General features: G+C 36.5%; 1 protein-coding gene across 4 annotated transcripts in view; it reads right to left on the bottom strand.

The window, feature by feature from the left end:
- ablim3 (actin binding LIM protein family, member 3) overlaps positions 1-16,144 on the bottom strand; it is a 130,821-nt gene that overhangs the window by 5,608 nt on the left and 109,069 nt on the right. For 3 of the 4 annotated variants that reach the window (XM_056471935.1, XM_056471936.1, XM_056471938.1), the window contains 4 exons: positions 13,415-13,534; positions 12,087-12,157; positions 9,332-9,485; positions 827-856 (listed from right to left, as the gene is read on the bottom strand). In XM_056471935.1, the coding sequence (XP_056327910.1) occupies positions 827-856; positions 9,332-9,485; positions 12,087-12,157; positions 13,415-13,534 (375 nt within the window). Of the gene's footprint in view, positions 1-826; positions 857-9,331; positions 9,486-12,086; positions 12,158-13,414; positions 13,553-16,144 lie in introns of all 4 variants that reach the window. The other variant, XM_056471937.1, reaches the window with a different exon arrangement.

Genomic DNA, 16,144 nt, shown 5'->3' on the forward strand with positions numbered 1-16,144 from the left:
AAAATGCAATATAAACACAATTAAAGTGTCAAATCTTTAAAATATCTTGGAAATGTGAAAATAAAATTTCCAAATGTGTTAGAAGTAATATTTCAGCATCCCTCAGCATAACAGATATATTTATGTAAACAAAATAAACAACTTATTCTGACTGGTACTAATTAAAAAACATAAAAGTGATCACTAATAATATAAAACTATTATTTTAAAATGATTGACACATGTAAATTGACATATAATCAGTATTTTCTCATCTGCACTGTGATCTTTAAAGTCCTTTAATATATCAACAGTGAACTCTTGTTTTAAATATAGTATGATCATATTTTGACACACAACTATTGTTACATTACATTCAATTTAGATTTTGATCAAACTAAAATAAAACTACACAGAACCTATTCTGATGCAGTGTTTATCAACCACGTTCCTGGAGGATGACCAGCTCTGCACATTTTCCAGGTCTCCTTAACCAAACACACCAGATTCCGATCATCAGCTCCTTTAGCAGAGACTGAAAAACCTGTAATGGGTGTGACAGACAAAGGAGACATTCAAAACATGCAGTGTTGGTGGTTCTCCAGGAACGTGGTTGAGAAACACTGTTCTAATGTAATTGGCAGTTCATTTCCCTGTAGTGGATAAATCAGGGACTAAGCTGAAGGAAAGTGAGTGAGAGATATTCTAATGTTTGAACAACATTCAAATAGTATTGTTTTGATGCTGGAAAACTCTTTTCATCTTTGACCCGAATAACTGTAATACTAAAGTGTTTACATTATAATATTTGTACAGTAAACACTGAAACATTTCATAAGCCACTCACCATTCTCTGCTGCAAAGTTTGACCGAGGAGCTGAAGAAACAAAAGAAACAGAATCTCTTTAGTAATTTGATAATTAATTCCATGCTAACATTAAGAGTCAGTGGTATTATTTCCTGTAAACTCATTGCCATGCACATTATAGTATAGATTGATGGGGTAAATCTGCAGTTATTGGTATATATTGTGCCATCAGGTCAGACTTGTGTCTCTGCGTTAATTCCCTCAGGTTTTGGATTCACTGAAAGAGCCATTGGAAAAATCTCAAAACTGTCAACAAACAGACAGGAGCACAAACTGCTCAGCAAAAACACTGAAACACAGCACATCAAAGTGCTCAATGAGCCTGAAGAATGCTGATGAATGGAAAAACATCAAGGCAGTGAGAAGGGAAAAAAGGGGGAAACGGGAGAAAAGAAGAATGTAGAGGACTTATGGACGAAAAGGAAGATCCCTGTTTCTATCAACATCTATAGAAGGACTACAGTCTTTAAAATTACAGATGAAAAAAAACAGGGATTTAGGGTGTGTTAACATTGTACTATTTTAAACTAAAAATAAAACACTTGTGCTTTTGTGAGAATGGTGACATGACACTAAAATCTGGAACTAAAATCTGTAGGACACAGGACCGAGTTTGAGAACCCCTGGTCTACAGTATAGGGATGTACAAATATTTGTTTGTGTGTAATAAAAGTTGTTGAAGTCTCTATTAACATCAATTTGAATTGAAAATTGCGTGTTGTGTTTGTTGTTGTCTGCATGTTGTATTTCAATGCTGAAGAAAATGTCTAAAACTTTACTAAATGTCAAAAATATCTTAAACTAAATAAAAAAAATGCACTGATAATGTGCGAGGAAATGTTCCTTCTTCCTGCCTTCGTTCATTCCTTTCTTTGTAAATTTGCGAATGTGAATTTCTTTCTTCTTTCCTTCTGTTCGTTCTTTTCTTTCTTTGTAAATATGTACATTTCTTTCTTTCTTTCTTTCTTTCTTTCTTTCTTTCTTTCTTTCTTTCTTTCTTTCTTTCTTTCTCCCTCTCTTTCTTTCTTTCTTTCTAGTAAATTTTCATTCATTCATTCATTTTCTTTTGAGCTTAGTCCCTTTATTAATCTGGGGTTGCCACAGTGGAATGAACTACCAACTTATCCAGCATATGTTTACACGTTTTAGTTTCAAAACGGCATTTTAGAATGAAAACAATCTGCGTCCACACTAGCGTTTCACCCAGCGTTTCTGAACAACTCTGCGTCTACATTAAAACGGTGAAAACGCACATCACGTGACCACACACACACACACACACACACACGCACTTTGGCATGCCATGCAGCGTGCTTTGATCACATACCCATTTGAGAGCTGTGCGCGTCGGACTGTTCATCAAGGATCTACCGCTGGTTCTAATCTCTCTATGTAACCACAGACACTGATTCTGCACATATAACTGATTGCTTGCCTTTATGTATAAACTTATTGTATGCTATACTTTCATAATGGCCATTATTGATTATTAAAACTGATATTCAATTAAACAGAGGGTATGTTTCGTTACAAATATGCATGAAGATGACGGTCATATTATGCAGCTACACGATGGCTCAACATTTTTGGTGTTTATTATTAATATCAAAATGAAAATGTAAAGTTCCTTATATGTTTTTGTTTTATTGTTAAGAAAGTGAAACAGCATAGCCAGGGTGATGTTTTATGAGGTTATAAAGTACACAGTCCCTTTGAAGATTTACAGACGATTCCTCAGGAGTTTGTTTTCCATATCAAACTTGCAAAGTCTGAACTTACAAGGAGAGGATGCAGGAATGAGCTGTGTAGGCTACTTAATATTGAGAAAAAAAGTCCCAATCAGATAGATTAACGTCTGCAGCCTCACTGCACTCCTGTTTTCCCCCATCCACACTGAGACGGAGCAGCAGCATTTTAGAATGAAAACTGCCTCTCCAGCTTTTCCAAAACGCTCCGTAGTGTACCCCGGTGTAGTGTAGACGGATGGCGTAACCATAGCAAAACCAGAGGCTCGAACCAGAGACCTTCTTGATGTAAGGTGATTTTGCTACCCACTGTGCCACCGTGAGGCCCATATTGAAAAACTTTTAGTGGAAATTTTAAATTATATAAATCTGATATTGCGAATATCAAAATAAGAAATTTGAGTGGAAAGTTGTTAATGCACGTTCACTGCTATTGGACTGCTCTCTCGACACCTCCTGCCTACACACGATCACGATGAACATCTACATCCCCAACTTTCAGTCTATGTTTTATTCATCACTTCAAATTCTTACTCACAATCCCTCTTGTAGTTTGGGTGTGTTTCATCATGAGCAGCATTAGATGTTTATTAACTGTTCTGTCTTAAACAACACCTCTGAAATCCAGCCTATTATCTCAGCTGTATAAACTGTACAACATCACTTCCAAACTTCCTCTTGGTCTATTTCATAAGCTGTACAGTAAATGCCACCTATTTCTAGTCATGAATAAAAGAAGACGCATGATTTTGTGGAGCAGCGGTATAGATATGGGGGAGGAAAATGTAGGAATATTGGAGAAACCAGGGGAAAACAGGGAACTAAAGAGAGGGAGGGGATAAAGGGAATTTTCCAGATGCTTTGTGCTCTTCCCCATGAGATACACCGAAATAGAATTAAGGAGAGCAGCATGTTCATATGAACATGAGGAGTGATGGAGTGAAAGGTGGGCTGTAATGCAAAGGAAAGTTATTGAGGAAGGATTCTGTAACCAACTCCATTTAACCATCAAATATGCAGAATATTTGACTGGGATGCAATGAATATGTATCTATTATTCACGTATATGTAAGTAATACCGATGAGGGTTGAAAATTAATCAGGGCTTATGACAAAAAAATACAAAATGAACAAAAATGGCTAACAAACTCAAGATAAGGGGGTTTAAAACCACCCTGCACAATAAACTAAACTAAATTTAGATGATTAAAGAATGACAATTCACAGCATTGCACTACAAAATATGTCCGTAGTTTTCACAGTAAAAAAATTGTAAATTATTAAACATGAAATTTCAGTTAAATTAACAGTTAAATTGTCACGATCACCAGCGATCCAGTCTGTGCAGATCCCTGGTAAACACACAGTATTGCATAGAACTACAAATCTGCCATTAAATGGACTCCATGATCCAGTCATGCACCATTTACACACCTGGCCTAGATCCCCATGATTGCAGACAGACACAGCTGCAGCTACACATGAACTGATTACTAGGACTATTCATACAGCACACACACAAACACACGCACACACACACACACTCACTCTCTTTAGTGCTGAGTCTTGTTATCTGTTTCTGTGACATTACAAAACGTTTTCCTTGCTTTGTCTTGCAGATTTTGACCCTCGCTTTGTTTTGTTTGTTTTATTGTTCGTCCCTGTCTGCTGTCTGCCTTCTGACCACTCGCCTGTTATTTTGACTAAGAATCTGGATTTCCCTGTATACATCTGTTTGCTCCTGTGTTGACCACTGCTTGCCTGACCATTCTGCTAAATAAACCTGCGTTTGGATCTGCACCTCCCTTGTCTATGTTTTGCTAAAATTATATTATTTTACTGTCCCAACCATTAAAAAAACGGTAAAAAGTAAGTCACTGTATTTTCTACAGATGCATACTGATAAAACCATGTATTTTTTTTCTTGTTTTTTTTAAACAGTAAATCACAATGATATGGTCTGCAGGAATATGTGTGTATTTATAGAGAAGTGTGCCATTTTAGGCCTGCACTAGTCTATCCCCAGAATTGAATTGCATGATTATTATTTTTTGATATATTGATTATTATTATTATTATTATTACATTCAAGGACTCCAGATTTAGACATGACCTAACTGGAAGTGTTTTGAAATACTCACTTGTTACTGAATGAATAAATAAACTAGTGTCATGAAAATATATTTAAAATATTTTTCAATTTAACTTGTGATGTTTCAAATGTATTGACTTCATTTTAGCTTGTTGGTCATAATAATAGTACATGTTGCATTCTATTAATGATATGTGCAAAAAAATATTTTTCAGTCTTTATTTTAATGGCTTTTCAGCACTCCGCTATGGAACACAACGTTTTTTTTAGGTAAAATGTGCACACTTTAACACTTTGTAGCGATATAACCAATCACACACGTTTCTGCTGAGCTTATAAACACAGTAGCCAGAGTAGTGTACATTAGCTGAAAACTTTGATTTTTGTGCATCCAAAATCTCTTATCATAAACAAGAGATTAATTTCAGATTAAGTGTTTATAACAGAAGTTTGGCTTTAACGGAAACGTGCTATGCCAGATTATGGATAGTCATAGTATATTAATAAAAAATTAATAACATTTAAAATATTTAAAAGAGCAATGATCAATAATTAATACTATAGCCCTACCATGTAAAGAATTATTAATGAGAACTGTGTTATGTTTAATAACTCATGTTAACAAAAATAAATAAACACATACATTGTTCATTGTTAGTTAATGAATTAACTGCTGCTAGCTAACAGACTTTAATGCGAAGTGTTACCTAAAATCTTTAAGTTCACGCATTTACTAATGATACTAGTATATTCTGCATTTGTGTATTTCATGTACAAAATACATTATTATTAAAAAATATATATATATATAATAATAATTAAAAATATTTCTGGAGGAGGACATTAGTAAAAGCTAGGTCAAAAGGCTAATCAGAAGTATCTGTGTACATTTTATTCCTTACATTTTGGGGACCGAATGTCCCCAGAAGTATAGCAATACCAGCAAATTTTGAAATATTTTGAAAATGTAAAAATGTGGCTTCACGGTGGCGCAGTGGGTAGCATGATCGCCACACAACAGGAAGGTTGCTGGTTCGAGCCCTGGCTGGGTCCGTTGGCATGTGTGGAGTTTGCATGTTCTCCCCGTGTTTCCTATTGGTGCTCCGTTTTCCCCCACAGTCCAAAGACATGCACTTTAGGGGAATTGAATAAGCTAAATTGGCTGTAGTGTATGTGTGTGATTGCAAGAGTGTGAGTGTGTGTGTGTGTTTTCCAGTGTTGGGTTGTGGCTGGTAGGGCATTCGCTGCATAAAACATATGCTGGATAAGTTGGCGGTTCATTCCGCTGTGGTGACCCCTGATTAATAAAGAGACTTAAGCCGAAAAGAAAATGAATGTACGATTGTAAAAATGCTGTGTGTTTCCTATGAGGGTTGGATTTAGAGGTAGATTCAGTCTGTAGAGTATGAAAAACCTTTTGTCTATGGGAAGTCCCCATAAGGATATCTGTACACTTGTGTTTCTATGTGTGTGTTTGTAAGAGCAAGAGACTCAGACAGAAAAAGAACAGGTGCATGGCACTGCATTGGCTGTAGTGTAGTAATATATAGTTTTTTTCTGCTGTGTCTGCACTATTCCTGAGAAGCCTCACAGAATCCCCCTCCTGTATCAGCATATGCTGGCTGTGTCACTGTTGACTCAAGCCTGCCTTCACTGTACAGAGTTCCAGAGCTCCACTGCTTTAATGAGATGGCTCTGTGCCACATCTTCATTGACCACACCGTCCTGCGCTGAATAATCACAGCCATACTAAAGGAGAGCAAAGCAACTCCCATACCGCATGCAGTCAAAAGCACACTGCACCTGTTGCCGTCATGCATTTTTACCAAGGGAGATTGTGAGAAGGGAAAAGGTGGTCTTAAAGGGATAGTTCACCAAAAAAAAAAAAAAAATGAAAATTATGTCATCATTTACTCCACTTGTTCCAGACCTGTTTGTTTATTTCACTTGTTGAACAGTGCTATGGGTTTGTTTTCTCTTGTTTTGCTGGTGCTGGGATGTCCACTAGATGGCGCTACTGTCTTGAGGTCACTTGTTCCCTTATGTGCGCAGGTTGGGGTGCATTACAGGTCTGCCGTGTTGTCGGTGATGAGCACATGATAAAAGGATTCCTCATTTTTTCCATCGAGAGAAGCGTACGTTGTTGGCTTGACTTGGGCTGCCTGATCGGTCTCCTCCAGCACCAGATTGTTTGTTTGTTTGTTTGTTTAAAATATTGTTTATTTTGCATTTGATCTTGTTTAAATTACTTTAATAAATCTTCCTTTTTTTGATTTATTTGACTGACGGCATGGACTCAGACTGATGCAGACTGTCTAGAGTCGGACAGTTTGTAACAGCAGCCGTTTCTTTTTCTTCTTTTTTTTATTAGTTTTTCTGGGTTTCACTTTTAATGTATAGAAAAGTAGAGATTATTGACAGGAAAGCATGGGGAGCAGAGAGAGGGGAAGGATCGGCATAGGACCACGAGGTGTGAATTGAACTCAGGTCGCTGTGAGCACCGGGGTGCATGTGTCAACACACTAACCACTACACCACACTACAACCACAGCCATTTCAACATTTCAATGAATAATTCATTCATTTTCTTTCGGCTAAGTGGCTGATTTATTAGGGGTCGCCACAGTGGAATGAACCGCCACAACATTCATTCATTCATTCATTCATTTTCTTTTCGGCTTAGTCCCTTTATTAATCCGGGGTCGCCACAGCGGAATGAACCGCCAACTTATCCAGCAAATGTTTTACACAGTGGATGCCCTTCCAGCTGCAACCCATCTCTGGGAAAACCGCCACAACAGAAGAATGAAATTCATGAATTTTAGAACCACATGATGAGTATGAGTAAATGGAGACATTTTACATTTTGCTGAACTATCCCTGTAAGGTGAGACACTGCAGCCAAAAAAACACTGGTATTTCATGCATCTGTCCATTTTGGGACTTTGGGCTTTTGATTAAATGTTTTTTTAGAAAACATGCAAATTACATTTTTTAAGAGCTTCTTTTCCCTACACTTTTTTGAATTTGTGTCTGTAGACACAATACATATTTCTAAAGGCTGCTTTTTTATCTCCACTACAGCAGCAATTACATAAACCAGACCTTTATTACTACATTATTTAGTTTACAAGGTTTTTCCTAAGAGATATGTTCATGCATAATTTGGAAGATTATGTGAAGTATTTTATTTTAAAAAAAGAAGAGAAAACACACACACACACACACACGCACACACACACACACACACGCACACACACACACACACACACACACACACACACACATATATATATATATATATATATATATATATATATATATATATATATATATATATATATATATATATATATATATATATATATATATATATATATATATTTTTTTTTTTTTAGCACTTTGTGGTATTGTCGGATGTATTGTATGGAGTGGAAAAAAGAGATTGCCTAAATCCTATCTTTACAAACCTTTAACCTTAATGTGTCAAAAAAATATATATATATTTTTAACCTGAAACCATCCAATGTTCATATTTTTATGCTTGGAATGTGTGCAAATGTATCTCAGTGGTTAGCACTGTTGCCTCAGCAAAAAGATCAAAAGTTCGAGTCCTGGCTGGGCCAGGTGGCATTTCTGTGTGAAGATTGCATATTCTTCCCGTTTCTGCATTCATCCAGTTCACAGTTCAAAGAAGTGTGTAATTGTGTAACTAAAGTGGCTATAGTGAATGAATGTATTTGTGAATGAGAGAGTGTAAAGGCTGGTTTATACTTCTGCGAGCTGTTTGTGTTGCTCTGCAATAACACTTCTGAAACGCTAGATGGCAGTGAGGTTTTCATGTTCCTCTGTGTCGAGTTTCTTTGCTGGTGTTTAGATTTTTCCTGAATGCTACCTTAATGTACAAGTAGCTAAAACTCGCTCATTCTGATGGGGGAACTAGCGGACATGCAACAACTTTAATCATAAAACAAAACTTTCTACCTGGAGCTCATTCATGGAACTCAACACTTGCTCCAACGGATTCGATCAGCTCTCGGTCCCGCCCACATTAACAGCGCTACCAAGCCGACCAATCACAGAGCTTGCGTTACGTGTCATTGCGACGTGTAGTTAAATTTTTTGAGAGATGTCGGCGTTAGCCACGGCAAGGACTATGCGACCATGCCAAGGCTGTGCTGGAGCATACGTGTGCGCTTGAAGTATAAATCAGCCTTAAGGGTGTCTCCCAGTGCTGAGTGGCGGCTAGAAGGGCATCCGTAGCATGAAAACATATGCCAGAGTAATCGGCGGTTCATTCAGCTGTGACGACCCCTGATAAATCAGGCATTAAGCCAAAGGATAGAGTGAGTGAGTGTATGCAAATGTGTGCAAATTTCATTCAACAGTGCTTCATTTAAACATTGAAAACTTAATACAAAAAGCATGTATAATTCTTACTGCAAGCAATTAACTAAGTAAGTATGGTCATAACTAGTTTGTTTTTTAATACCCCACAGTGTCTTGCCTTAAACCCCAACAGCAGGATTGGCTTTGAAGGATGGAATATGATATGGCACACTCAAGCCACACTCTGTTTTTGATTACACTCTAGAAACCCCCCTTCAAACACCTCTCTATAATATGTGGTTGTAGTAGAGCACTTACAGCCGTTAACTGTGTTGTTGTGGCCCATGCTGTGCAGCATCTCCCTGCTCCCACTGCGGGAGTTTCGTGCGCTGCCCCAGGGGTCATTGTCATAGGAACCAGAGCGGGCTTTCATCTCCTCCTTCAGGATCATTCGACCGATCCCACCCTGAATCTGAGACAGAGACACAAACATCCATGAGTGATCAGAAATCTGTTGTTGTTGTTCTGTGTTTTTTTGGATGACCTTTTATGTACAGCAGTGTGTAATACTGTTGTTTGTGAGATGTTTAAAGGGGCCTATGAACTGAAAAATCTAAATTATTTTGATCTTTTTTCATATACAATAAAAATCTAAAAGTTTTTAGATCTTAAAACCTTCTTATTAGTATAAAACAGCTTAAACAGATCCATGAATGCATCATTTCAGATACTTTGAGAAAAGATCTCAATGTTTATTATGAGAAAATTAAAGCATTTTTAACCTTGGATGCATGTAAGGCAATTCTACACTAGGGTTGGATCGATAGACGATGCCATCGTCCATCGCCGATAAACATAACGATGCTGAGCCGCAATCGCGATCTTCTGCCCCACCCCATCGCAGCAGCAACCCACTTGTGAAAAATACACACCTGTTTACACTAATACATCTTAGTTTTAAAATGGCATTTTAGAATGAAAATGATCCACTTCCACACTGGCGTTTTACAGTAGCATTGCTGAAAAGCCCTCCTTCCACACTATACAGCTGAAAACACACATCACTTGACCACACACACACAAACACACACACTCTGTCAAGCGCTGCAGCGTTCAGTCTGAGCTCGTCTGAGCTCCAGCAGTCAGCAGGTCCTTTGAGCACAAAACACCAGAGTTTAACACTATAGTTGTTGTAGTGATATTTAATTAATCTTTTCTCTTTCTAATGACTATTCGGTCTTTTAAATCTATTATGTAACGTGTCACAGCGTCAGTACACTGCTTCAGTCTTTCGCTTTCACGCTTGTACTTAGTAATTTTAGTGAAAACCTCAGATACTGTCAGATACAACACAGATCACTCTGCCTATTCATGCCAGAGTCCCACGGAAAAAGAGCTTAACAGGTGGTAATTTGTGTGTAACTTATATTTATTAATATATGATTTGGTTATGGGTAAAACAAAGACCATGCGGGTCAGGTAGTTGAAACGGTGAAACAAATTAGTCTTAGTCTCTTTATTAATCAGGGGTCGCATATATCCAGTATATGTTTTATGCAGCGGATGCCCCTCCAGCCGCAACCTATCACTGGAAAACATCCATACACACTCATTCACACACATATGCTATGGACAATTTAGCTTACCCAATTCACCTATACCACATGTTCTTTGGACTTGTGAGGGAAACTGGAGCACCCGGAGGAAAAACCCATGCAAACACGGGAAGAACCTTCTTGCTGTGAGGCGATTGTGCTACCCACTGCGCCCCTGTGCTGCCCGACTTAATTAATTATTCATAACTAATTAATTTACCGCCGCCTACAATGACGAAGCCATCGTCCATTGCGATGTTTCACATTAGACATCGTATGATGCCAAATTGGGCGATGCAGTGGCGCAGTAGGTAGTGCTGTCGCCTCACAGCAAGAAGGCCGCTGGTTCAAGCCTCGGCTGGGTCAGTTGCCATTTCTGTGTGGAGTTTGCATGTTCTCCCTGCATTCGCGTAGATTTCCTCCGGGTGCTCTGGTCCAAAGACATTTGGTACAGGTAAAGTAGGTAGGCTAAATTGTCCGTAGTATATGAGTGTGAATGAGTGTGTGTGGATGTTTCCCAGAGACTGGTTGCAGCTGGAAAGGCATTTGCTGCCTAAAACAAATGCTGGATAAGTTGGCGATTCATTCCGCTGTGGCAACCCCAGATTAATAAAGGGACTAAGCTGACAAGAAAATGAATAAATGATTGATGCCAAATTGATCGACATAGCCCAACCCTATTCTGCACTGTAAAAATTGCTGTTAAATATACAATATTCAGTAATACTGTAAAATTAACAAGCACACTCTCAATTAACAATTACAATTCTGCTGTATTCTGTTTTACAGCGCAATTGTAATTATTAAATTACAGTGCATGTGTAAATTTGAAAGTATTACTGGCAATTTTTACAGTATTACTGGCAAAATTGACAATGCGCTTGTAAATTTTACAGTGTCACTAGCAACCAAAATTGTCAGTAATACTGTAAATTTTACAGCAATTTTTACAGTGTAGAAGAACAAAAACACTTTTGAAAAAAAATTAGGAACCTTTAAAATAATATAATTGCATAATAGGGGTCATTTTTAAACAGAGGCATAGACGCACTTTCTATCTAAATTTGACAGTAATTGCTAAAGCATTACAATAATATAATATTTGTTTTACTTTATTGAAATATAAATAAAAACCTTTCAGTATACAAAGTATACAAAAATGTGACAAAATATGAATCATTTTCTACTACAATGAAATCAATATAAAGTTATTTTGGTCTTTTTAAATGTTTGTTATTTTAAAAAAAAAGACTTGATTTGAGCTGAAACTGTGAACAAACAAACAAAAATTACCTAAAAATTGAGAAACGTCTCCTAATGATTGTAAACAATGTAAATGCAAAACTTTCTGCAGACAGATGGGATGTATAGTGTGATGGCTGACGGTTGATAAACAAAACCAGACACATACTAACTTATTATCTAATTAACACTAGCTTTAATTAGTGACTAGAGGGCAGAGGATGTTTCTGGCTTACTCTTTGAAGGCCATGACTCCAGCCATCTTCCTCTCCACCTGAAGAGTATCTTCTCCGAGGAGCACGTAAAGCTGAGAGGGGGGAAAAAACATGTTTTGATGAAGTACAAAACACAAGAGTTTGAGCATCTACTGTAAATGGAGACCAAAAATGTGCTTTAAAATACATCTCTGTAATTGCAAATAATTTTAGATGAAATTTAGCCTGGGTTCCGACAAAACAACTAAACACTGAAGAAATATTTCTTTTTTTTTTTTGGTGTGAGGGGTATATAATCATATTATAAATGATTCAATTCAAGCTTGTATAAATTAAAGCTTTTTTGTTATGTTTAAGGGAAATCAAAGTAAGACATTTAAGTAAAAACAACTCAGCTTTCTGATACTGGTGTTCCCTTCATTCAACAAAGTATTTTAAAAAATTACACTTTATGTATTTACACTGGGTTTGTGTTTGGTTTCGTTCCATGATTGTTTATTTTATGAAATGTGGAATTTATTTTTATGCAAAATGACACATTGACATAGTCAAGTATTAAGGAGGTCTCTGTGTTTGCTTGAGGACCACATTCACTGTTTTCTACTGTGTTGTTAAAGTGTGGTTTAGTTCAGTATTCATTCATTAATTTTTCTTCGGCTTAATCCCTTTATTTAACAGGGGTCACCGCAGCGGAATGAACCGCCAACTTATCCAGCATGTTTTACACAGCTGATGCCCTTCCAGCTGCAACCCATTACAGGGAAACATCCATGCACACTTATTCACACACATACACTATGGGCAATTTAGTTTATTCAATTCACCTTTATAGTTTATTTAATTCACCTATAGCGCATGTCTTTGGACTGTGGAGAAAACCCACGGGAACACAGGGAGAACTTGCAAACTCCACACAGAAATACCAACTGACCCAGCCGGGACTCAAACCAGCGACCTTCTTGGTGTGAGGCGACAGTGTTAACCACTGTGTCTCCTAATTCAGTATTACATTGTTTGAAAAAAGTTTACAAGAATAAAATGTGCTTGAAATAGTGTATTGGAAAGTAAACTGCACTGCAAAAATTACTCAACACTTACATTTACATTAAGAATAAAAGACTATTAATTTATACAGCAAATGTGTGAAAGAATACTTTTGCAAGGTTGACTTTTTTCATGTGATGTGATGTGATGTGATGTAAAAAAAGATGTGATGTAAATCCTAGTCATACTGACCATTTCTACAATCAGTGGCTTTACTGGCATCTCTGTATGTGATTGATTGTGAAGGGCTGATATGCAGTGAACTGAGCATGTCTCTGAAGATAATGCATATATTTATCACTCACATTTAGGAGAGCTGGTGTAGTAGGAGTAATCAGACTCTGAGTGCTGGTAGTGTTCAGGCGAGTAGGCTGATGGGAACTTGGAGGACTGGACAATGTCCTCACTGGTCTTGCTCTTAGTCGCTGGATTGCAGTGATTGTCTGTAGGGAGAGTATGAATTTCAGGATCACACCTCTGGAAAATTATGTGATATAACAACAAATGGTAGCACAACCAGGCCTTCTTTACACCTAACATTAGTATGTGTTTTTTACAGATTGCACAATCCAAACCATGTGCAATTGAACCCACGGATATATTACGACCTACTTTTATCAGTCTATTTGAAGAACAATATTTAATGAAAAAGTCCAACTGAACTGCACATGGGATTTTCGGTCTTGTTTCTGTTTATTTGAGGACAATTTAAAATGGTTTGGTTCTAGTATACATACACGGTACACAGTAGACCAGATTATTCATAAATAGCTATACATCTTGCACTTTAGTTTATGCAAAATTTTTATTTTGTGGTAATGGATCTTTGTTGGATCTTACAGAAATACTGTTGTTAATGCAATCTGACTTTAAAGATATCAGGGGTTTAGTGCATCCAATACAAAAATCCCAGCTAAAACTGCAAAATACCTATACAGATGTACAGTTATTTTTAAATACAATAATCAACATCCAAATTAATAGATATAGTTGAAGTCAGAATTGTCAGCTCTCCTGAATTATTAGCACCCCCTGTATATTTCCCCTCAATTTCTGTTTAGATTTTTTTCTGCTTAGATTATTTCAACACATTTCTAAATATAATACATTTCTAAAAAAACTGATTTCTTTTATCTTAGACAACGACAGTACATAATAATTTACTGGATATATTTCAAGATACTAATATTTAGCTTAAGTGCAATTTAAAAGCTTAACTAACTTAATTAGGCAAGTTAGGGTATTTAGGCAAGTTATTGTATAACAATGTTTTTTTCTGTAGACAATCGGAAAAAATAGCATAAGGGGGCTAATAATATTGACCTTAAAAAATGCTTTTATTCTAGCTGAAATATAACAAATAAGGCTTTTTCCAGAAGATAAAAATATTGTAGAAAATAATGTAAAAGATTCCATTGCTCTGTTAAGCGTCATTTTGGAAATATTTGAAAAAGAAAAAAAATTCACAGGAGGGCGAATAATTTTGACTTCATACTGTATACCTACATATACCTACTATATATGTTCTTAATTCAACTCATTCCTTCTAAAATCTGTTTTTAAAATATAACAATCCATATAACTGCTTTTATGATCGATTTATATTAACAAATACTTAATAAGAGTATCACTAACAGGTTAAATAAAATATAATGAATGAATAGCCAAACAGAGTACAAATATGTAGAGAAATGCTTTTCTCTAGTGTTTATTTCTTTAGTAAACCAGCAGGCACAGCACCTCAACATGACGTCAGATCGACGTTGTACCCAACATCGTTGGACATTGTGAAAATTGGGTTGATGTCAATGTCTAACGTTGGACAGACGTTGCATTTTGTTTACTTTCCAACTCAACCTAAAAACAACCAAATATCAACATCTAATGATGATACAGCTTGACGTTGTGTGGACGTTAATAATATGACGTCTATCAGAAGTTGGATTATGGTTGCTATACCTCATGACTAAATGTAAGTATTTGACATCAATATGACATTGGTTTAAGAAGTTAGCTCGACGTTGGACTTTCCAACGAAACCTAAAATCAATCAAATATTAACGTCATTTCATGTCGTTAATGGACGTCAAATTAACATTGTCCATAGATGCTGGCGACCTACATCTAACCTAATATTAATGTCTTATGACTTTGTGTGTCTGCTGAAAAACTATAAACTAAAAACATTGTATTTCAATATGCAAACCAATATGTGCCTTACAGATATAAAATCATATCAATGTTAGGTGTTAAAGGGACCTCATAATGTAAGATAGAAAGTTGGAAACAAACAAGGAAATCTCAAATGTAACTGCATGTGACACAATCCACAACACTCAATGCAAAGCATTTGCACTCATATACTGTAAATAAAAAACATTGAATAAGCACCAAAAAGACTTCATAACTAGAGTAGTGTATTATTAGAAATTACACACAATGCCTTTAAAGTACATCTATAGCGAAAAATAGAAACTTCACTGAACTCTCATCAATATAAAAAAACACACACACGAGAAGATTCAACACAAACACTGAAACACAGGCCTCACACAAATTATCAGTCCCTACTGGAAAAGGACTTCACAGGGATTAGACAGAATGCAAAAGAGGGACTAGATATTGAACAAATATATGGGCAAACAGACAAACAGATGTGCACAGGGAGAGCGAATACTTACAGAGTGAATGGTGACCGAGGAAAGTAGAGGTGGGGGGAATTGTATTTAAGGTGGTAAGGGGAAAAAACAAGAGGGAAAAAAAGAAAAGAATAAGGGAGGAAGTATTTGCATCCCAAAGAGTATTCAGTGAGATTTTAAGATTGGTACCCATATGGTTGAAAAACACATGACTTGCATGATGTTTTTATTTCTTCTTTTAAAAACATATACAACAATATAACACTATTCGCTTAGTCACGTTGATCCACCATATGGGTAGCAAAAGATTCCTTGTAAAGTGTTCATTACAGGCTTGTATTATGAGGAGAACCACAAATACACACTAGACCACACACAAAAATGAGAAATAAACGG

The sequence above is a fragment of the Danio aesculapii genome, chromosome 14 (genome assembly GCF_903798145.1).
Source record: "Danio aesculapii chromosome 14, fDanAes4.1, whole genome shotgun sequence".
Lineage (NCBI taxonomy): Eukaryota > Metazoa > Chordata > Actinopteri > Cypriniformes > Danionidae > Danio > Danio aesculapii.